At 41.1% G+C, this 8,580-nt stretch overlaps 1 protein-coding gene across 1 annotated transcript; it reads left to right on the top strand.

Annotated features, from left to right (window-relative positions):
• Positions 1-1,051: 1,051 nt before the first annotated feature.
• Positions 1,052-8,450, top strand: LOC108924304 (actin-related protein 2/3 complex subunit 2-A). The gene is made up of 10 exons (XM_018735597.2): positions 1,052-1,277; positions 2,947-2,981; positions 3,484-3,596; positions 4,444-4,489; positions 4,580-4,766; positions 5,074-5,167; positions 6,164-6,290; positions 7,379-7,479; positions 7,651-7,751; positions 8,273-8,450. Exons 1-10 carry the CDS (start codon positions 1,204-1,206, stop codon positions 8,292-8,294), a joined length of 900 nt encoding a protein of 299 aa, XP_018591113.1. The 5' UTR covers positions 1,052-1,203; the 3' UTR covers positions 8,295-8,450.
• Positions 8,451-8,580: the final 130 nt, after the last annotated feature.

Genomic DNA, 8,580 nt, shown 5'->3' with positions numbered 1-8,580 from the left:
ATATACTATTTAAGTGGTTCTTTGTTCCCTAAACTCTACGTAGGGGTGGTCTGGGGTCATCGGTTTTCTATTGATGGAACAACAGCGGGAAGATCTCGCATAGGTTTTCCGTGTTTTCACAGATGAAAGAAGTTGGGCCAGGAAGATCAGATCCCATATTTCTGAAAACCCCATTTCTTTAATGTATTTTCAAGGATACCCCAGAAAAGATTTTTCTTAATAACAAGCAGACTATTTTCACTGATTCATCTGCATTCAGAAAACATTAAGTTAAAGAAGTGATGAGTGTAAGTCACTGGAAATTATTGAAAGTTTTTACGTGCAGCAGAACACCGTTCTCCCTTTTCATCAGCAATGCTTTTGAAGGGATGGATTTAAGAGGAAGGACCCATGCGGAAATGTCTAATGCAAGGGCATAGTTTAACGTGCTGGGGCAACATTTGTATGGGAGAACTAACTGAAAAGACATGCCATGGCTTTTCCGTGACACCCACTGATGCAGCTAAAATTGAAACAGAAAACTGCATGCTGACATTTTGTTGGCACTGAATGAAAATGATAAACATTTGTACAGTTGAAGCTGTAGGATGTTGTAAAACCAAAAGAGAAGATGAATGACAGCTGCCATTTGTTTGGCTACAGGGGGGCTCGTTTGGTTTCGACGAGGCGTGTGCCGCTTCCGCATTACTGCACGACTCCAACGGGTTTATGTTCCGTGGAAGCGAATTACAGTTGGCGAGTTTTGTCGTAGTACACGTTCCTTTTGAACAATTATTACTTCCTCAGATACGTCTTAGACAAACAATTAAAGAGAAATGCTGTATCTGAATTTTTTTAATCCAACTCGAGTTACTGGATTTCAGCAGCCAGTCTTAATGGCAGCTGCTAATATATGTTATATATAAATATGTTTTATATATATATATTAGACATCTCTTTAAGTTACTACCACTATAACATTTTTGCATAAAGTGCAAGGGTGCTTGCGTATTTTAGAAAGGCTAAGATTAGAATCAGGCGCTACCATAGTCAGCCCGCTTGGGGTCCTCAGAGAACAGAACAGAACGGAAGTGCTGCTAGGCGGAAGTGTTCAGTCGTACCGGAAAGTCACATAGCAAGGCGTCCTCGAAATAAAGCAGCAAATTAAGTTCATATTTTGAAAAATAATTAGTCTTATTTCAAAGAACATTTCACAGTGTCGTCATGATTCTGTTGGAAATTAACAACCGGATTATAGAGGAGACGTTGACTCTGAAATTTGAGAGCGCGTCCAATGGGTGAGAATTTGGTGTTTTCCTCATTTTATTTGTGCTGCTGCTGTGTTTAAAATCAATGTTTTATCTGTGAGCGGATGTCGAGTTTTGTAAAGTGAATGCATCGAATGGGCTTTATTCATTGTGTCTTTGACATCCTCCTACCGAATGTGAATGACACTGACGACGGGGTGTGTCTGTGTAGGCCTTAGGGGAGAGGATTCGAGTACAAAGTAATCAAGTACTGTAGTATTTAAGCAATGGGATGTTGGAGAGCTGGGGTAACTGAGAACTGGGATAACTGAATAATACTTAACTCTAGTAGTATTGGCGTCACATTGGATTATGGAACATTAAGTACAAGAAGAAAGAATATTGGGGTCTTGAGTGGTTTTACAGTGAGGAAGTGGAAGATTAGTTTACTGGAGTATTCAGGTTACTGACCATTGGCACAATGGAGTAATTGAGTGTTTGAGTACCATAAAAGAGTCTTTGACTACTTTCATATTGTAATTTTGCATCATTAACTGGGGTGTTGGAGTAGTTAACTATTTGAGTACTAGAGTATTGGAGTGATGGAGTAAAACCCATCAGTAGTGAATTGCAGTGCATATGTTTTGTGGTCAGGGAGTGTATTGAAGCCATTGCTGCACTTCCCTGAGTTCCCACCACTCACACTCACCTGTGTGGAAGTGCAGCTGCTGCATTCTGACCTTCAGCTTTCTGTTAATGTGATTGACAAATAGATAATTGCGCATTAAAGTGCTGTTATGCCATCATCTGCTGTGTTTGATAAGATGAACACCGGCACCCCTCCTGAACTGGAAGCTCTATCTGTCAGAGTACCAGCTGTGAATAGAGAACTGTGTGCTATCTGACTGTAGATATTCTCTGGATGTCTGTTAATACCATTTACTACGTCAAAGTGTTTGCACTGAATGCAGTTCAGTTGACCACAGCTTTATGTAGGTAGCATGATTTGACACTTATGTGCAGGTACAATTTCAAAAAGTGCACAGTGAGAGCCATTCTTGCATATATAGGCATATGCCTGCATTCCATCATCAAGTTACAACATGCGCTCAGTGCTGCTAAAACATAGTCTTCTCTTCTTGGCCCACAGCTTTTTCAGTGTGCACTCCATATAAAGACACATCTTGCATGCAGGCACCCCTTTTCTGTTCTCAGAATAATTTGCTTTCAGTTGTACCTGTGGGAATTGTGTTTATGTCTGCAAACTATGCTTACATTTTTAACAGGTCCTAAAGTAAGCAAATTTAAAATACATGTAATGTTGTATTTGGTCGTCTTTAAAATAGTTAAGGTACATTTTCTTCTTTTTCTTGACTATTTGTTTTTCCATGTTTGGTAACTAATTCATTGATCCGTGACAAGTACAGAAACAGAATTTCTGGATTTATCAAAAGGGAGTGTTTTGTCCAGAAAAATGCATTTCTGCTTAAGCTTTGTGAAACTCTTGATGGATGTATTTGAGTGTTTGTGAATGTAGTGCGTTGTACTGCTGAGGATAGTCACTATACCTGTGGCCTATGTTCCTGTAGCTACAGCAAAAGTCACAGTCTACAGGTCACATGTTGAGATTCTCCCTGTCCATCAGTGTCTGCTATTAAATTCCAGCTGAGTAGGTATGGAACTAAAGTCTGTTTCTCTTAAAAATCTTTTTTCTCCCCAGCAACAAGCCTGAAGCAGTGGAGGTCACATTTGCAGGTAATTTTACATTTAAGTTTATTAATTTAGCAGACACTTTTCTCCGAAGTGATATGCATCTTACTGAAAGTTTAGTAAGAGTCTTGAGTCTCAACAAACCTTTTGTCAGCTTGTGCTAGCCAAAATTCCAAATGGTATTTTAATGTGTATAACATTTTTGCTCTTCTGGCCTGTATTCTCTATCATGTTTTTGTTTTTTGAGGCAAGTACCCAGCAGACGTAGTGAGATGGCTCAAGGGTATAGTGCACTTTGAGTTCAGTGTCAACGAAGACCGCCCCAGTTCATGTTTCTCTTGCAACTGTTGTTAAATGTAATGTTAATAAAATTAAATAATTATTTACATATGAAAGATTAGAATAGTGAAAAATGTGTTCCTTCGTTAAAATATACTTTCAGATATTTCTTATGTACCTTTTACAATGTGAAGAAGCAAAAAGTCGCTTTTGTGGCACAGTCTTGCATGACGTTTGCATCAAAAGTCAGTAATTTTCTCTGCTGTAGATTTTGATGGTGTCCTCTACCACATCTCCAACCCCAATGGTGATAAGACCAAAGTGATGGTCAGCATTTCCCTCAAGTTCTACAAAGAGCTGCAGGAACACGGTGCTGATGAGGTACCTATCCCTGTTGGCCAGCTTGTATCCTGAAGAATATGCCAATCTGTACCCCCAAGAAGCTGAACTTTGAATACACAATAAATATAAATGCCAGGTGCAATTGCCTTATGGAGGGAAAAAGTGGCACTCCATACAAAAAACACAGGAAGTATTAAATGAAGTAGTATAAGTTATGTCTATCCAGTCAGCTTCCTTTTCTGCTCTATATTAGGGATGTTAGGCCATTTGTTGTAAAGGGACAGTTTCATAGCATCAGTCTGGCCATGTAAGGAAATGAGTAGTCATTGTGGTTACTGTCTCTGACAGGAAGTGCATTCTGACTCGCTTTTGACAAATAGCCTAACTTATTTTAGTCTGGGGTTAACATATTTACAAAGTTGTTACTTGAACCTGGGGACATTTCAAAGGAATTGAAATTTGTGGTCTCTACTCTTGTCCAGCCATAAAATATTTAAATGGGCTTCCTTTTAAAGGCCTTTTAATTCCATTGTCTTCCTTAATGTGAAAGACATGTAAATCTGTGCAAATAGGCTCAAGGTGTAGCGCTCTGTTTCTCTGTTAAGGTGTTTTTTGTGTTACAGTTTTGATATCTCCTGAAAGTGATATGAATCAAAGGTTTTGCTACTAATGACTTTTAGGAAACGGGACAAACACAGTGTTACTAGTATTTAAGCAGAAATGATTAATAACATGTTACTTCTGAATTAACATTATGCATAAAATCCAAAAGTTGCATGGAGAAGAAACTCTAAATACCACTGCTGTATGTTGTGATGTTGTTCTATATCCTAGCTGTAAAATAATTTTGTGACCTGTCAGTGATAGACTCTCCATTCTGTTTCAGTTGTTGAAGAGGGTTTATGGAAATTTCCTTGTACAACCAGAATCAGGTATGAGCCTTTAGCTGGAAAACTGTTACTCAACAGCGTTGTGAGAACATTTGTTGAACGGTTTCTAAAGGTTCCTCTGTGTCTTCCCAGGCTACAATGTGTCACTGCTTTATGACCTGGACTCATTGCCTGATAATAAAAATGAGGTGATCCACCAGGCAGGCATGCTGAAGAGGAACTGCTTCGCCTCTGTCTTTGAGAAGTACTTCAAGTTCCAAGAGGAGGGTCGAGAGGGCGAGAAGCGAGCAGTCGTTCACTACAGAGATGATGAGTCTATGTGAGTTGATGTGCAGTTTTTGGTGGTGTGATGACTTTGCTTTTGAACTTTTGCAGTTTTCCATTTCTCCATTGTTCATTCAAAAAATTATGCAGTAATTGTGTCCAGTGGCCTGTGTTGGTTTCAGACTTTGTGCACAGTTTTGCATGTTCACTATAAATTAATTGTAAATATTCTAAATGTTTTGGCATACAGTGACAAACACTGTGACACAAACATGCTATCTGACGAGTGTTTTCTGTTTCTGCCTTTGCTAATAGGGTGTTTTATTTTCCGTTCTTCTGTGGTTCCCATTTCTTTAATTCAGGTATGTTGAGGCGAAGAAGGACAGAGTGACCGTGGTTTTCAGCACAGTGTTCAAGGACGATGACGATGTGATTATTGGGAAGGTGTTTATGCAGGTGGGCCTTAGAGGACACAGTAGCCTAAAACTGTTTAAGTGCTCTATTTGTAGTCTGCTCTACTTTTGTACCTCTGTTCACAAATGCAGTTTTTTTCCCTTAAACTGTTTGCAATGCGGGGGGTGCGGTGGCACAGTGGGTTGGACCAGGTCTTGCTCTCCAGTGGATCTGGGGTTCCAGCCCGTTTGGGGTGCCTTGCGATGGACTGGTATCCCGTCCTGGGTGTGTCCCCACCCCCTCCAGTCTTTCGCCCTGTGTTGCCGGGTTAGGCTCCGGCTCCCCGCGACCCCTTATGGGACAAGTGGTTTCAGATGATGTGTATGTGTTTGCAATGCCAAAAATGTTAGGTTAGCGTATGATTCCATTCATAGCACATTTAATTTACTTTCTCACTGCTTCCTGAGCCAAAAAAAGAAATGCAATTATGGAAACATGGGAAAATGCAAACTAATCCATTGTTAAACACTTTACATTGTACTAGTTGTCCTGAATAGTAAGAACAAACTTGGTATACAGGACAGCCCAACCTCAAAATGTGCCTACTATGCAGTTCTTCACCTTTTGAAATTATCGGCAACATTATTTTTGCAAAAAGAAATCAATGGCAGACAAGTTGGCATTATCCAACTATGTCTTTGAAATCCAAACAATTTTGTTAAAAAATCAGTAATTAAAAATCACAGTTGGTATAAATGATCATGTCTATATACCCTTAGGGCAAGCTACTTACCCTAAATTGTGCCATTAAAATTACCCATTTGTATAAATGGGTAAATAATTGTAAGTTGCTTTGGAGAAAAGCATCAGCTAAATGAGTAAATGTGAATGTCTTGCAAAAGAGAAAATTCATTAAGTGATTATTCCTAAATTGAGTAATTCCTGCCTCGTGTGTTCAGGACTTTGTTGGTTGCTAAAGCCATTCCCACATTCCCATGGGCATTTTTATCAGCATTTTTGTGCTGACTGGCTCACTCCCATTATTTAATGTGCTGGCAGGAGTTCAAGGAGGGCCGTCGTGCCAGCCACACTGCCCCGCAGGTGTTGTTCAACCACAGGGAGCCCCCTCTGGAGCTGAAGGATACGGATGCTGCCATTGGGGACAACATCGGATACATAACCTTTGGTAAGACTCTTTCCCACTTGTGCCAAAGCAGTGCAAGGGTTGATTTCTGTGATCCACAGCCATCCCCGGCCAATCTTTCCACATTAGCTAAATGGATTCTGCTGCGTTTTGTTCCATAGCAACATTGTGGTTTTAACTGTGGTTAGTGTCAGTTGAAGCTGATCCTGGTCACATGTGTCTCTTACCACCTGGCCCGGATGACTCTGTGTGCTTTATCCATTAAATTTTATTTAACTAGTTATGAAAATGTGGCGCCGCTCCAGAAGATTTACTTAGTGTAAACCTATGGCAGTAAAGTGCTGAATTGCTCAACCTCTGAATAGATCGTTTCAGTCACAGATAGCACAGGTCACCGCATTGATACTACAGGCCACCACCTGAACAGGAAGAAGCGTAAACAAAAAACTCTGTATGCTGTATGTGGTTTCAGGCAAAGGCATCTGGTGAGTAGAGGCTGTACTGAAGTGATGAATTAATGATGAATACATGGACAGACACATCTGTTGCATGCGTCTGGTGACCATCTCTGCCACGTGTCTCTTGTGAACGGTGTTTAGGTGGAACATCATGCCCCGGGCATCCTAACGCTACAGTGCTTGTTTGTGCCAAGACAATGCTCATACATTCTCGTTATTTTGGCTAGTTACATGGTGGCTGGAAAGTAAACACAGGGCCACTCCCTACTATGAAAGCCATCTGTCAGGCTGACTCCCTGTCCCACTGTACTGTAAGCCATGCTTTATTTACAGCTCTTGAATGCTATGAAAGAAACTGAGAAAGACAAATGTGCTTAGGAACTGTTTTATTTGGAAACCACATGTCTCTGCATAGGCATTGCTTTGAGCACTGCAAACATTCTTTAGTGACACCTTTTAAATAAACAATGAGGAATAGTGGCACTGAACACTAGCTTTAAACTCAAATTTGTCACTTCTGGTTATACTTCAGAAAGTAGTCCAAAGTGATTTGCAAGTTAATAGTTATCAGCACAGGGGATTGATCAGTGCAGCCAGGAGTGCAATTTTAATTTTCTGTGTTCCCCCCCCCATTTTTGATGTGTGTCTGAAATGTCCATCCCTCCCATGCAGTCCTGTTCCCCCGCCACACGAATGCCAGCGCAAGGGACAACACCATCAACCTCATTCACACCTTCCGTGACTATCTGCACTACCACATAAAGTGCTCCAAGGTGAGTTTGCTGTTGGCTGCTGTGCAGAACCTTGTCATCATTTCAGATGCTTTTTGTAGTCATCGCTCTGCAGGCAAGTGTGTGTATATGTGCCTTTCTGTAGTCTGCATATTCAGCATGTCTACAGGGGGCCCTTTTGACCAGCCCAGTGTGTCTCTCTTCCTGCCACAGGCCTATATCCACACACGAATGAGGGCCAAGACCTCAGACTTCCTCAAGGTACTTAACAGGGCCCGACCTGATGCTGAGAAGAAGGAGATGAAGACAATCTCGTAAGCCTACAGTTGGTCCACTTATATGCACTTTTTGCGCGCGTGTGTGTGCCCTTTCCTAAATTAACACTAGAATATGTTGAAGCGATATATGAATCTGAAGTAGAATATGTTGGCACAGTGCCACAGCAAGTAGTGTGTTCACAACACCTGGGAAGTGCAAGAGGACAAGGATTCGATCACCACTCAATCTGTGTGGAGTTTGCATGTTCTCCCTGTGTTTGCATGGGTGTCCTCTGCGGGCTCTGGTTTCCTCCCACAGTCTACAGACATGTCTCAGTTGAATTGGTGACTCTAAATTGCCCATTGTGCACGTGTGTGTGTGTTGGTCTGGTTTGTACAATGAATGAGTCACTGTAGGTGGTGTACTGTAACGTATCCATTACCATAAGCCACGTTAGGTGGAAAGATGTCGGCTAAATACTATATAGTATTACTTGTAAGTCACTTTGGAGGAAAGCATCATCTAAATGATTATTCCAGTTCAGGGGAACTTAGAACGGAATTTTTTTTTCTTCTAGGGGCAAGACCTTCTCTCGCTAAAAAGTCTGGGCTCAGGCCCTTACTCAACAGGGCCGGACAGTGAGCGGTCCCACACCTCACCAAACGGGACCCAGGACTTCCCTGGTCAGTGCGTCTCATTCCACGGAAGGAAGCTGCCGATCATTCAGGGAGACAAGGAGGGGAAAAAAAAAAAAATCAAGAGCGTTCCTTGCTTTGCGTAATTAGTAATGTGTATGTATATGGAAAAAATATAAATGACCTCTTTTTATACAATCTTTTATTCCATTGGACATTTGGTACTTAAGCTTTGCAGCCTGTCTTTGCT

This window comes from Scleropages formosus, chromosome 21, assembly GCF_900964775.1.
Source record: "Scleropages formosus chromosome 21, fSclFor1.1, whole genome shotgun sequence".
NCBI lineage: Eukaryota > Metazoa > Chordata > Actinopteri > Osteoglossiformes > Osteoglossidae > Scleropages > Scleropages formosus.
This window is presented reverse-complemented; position numbering and strand designations above follow the sequence as displayed.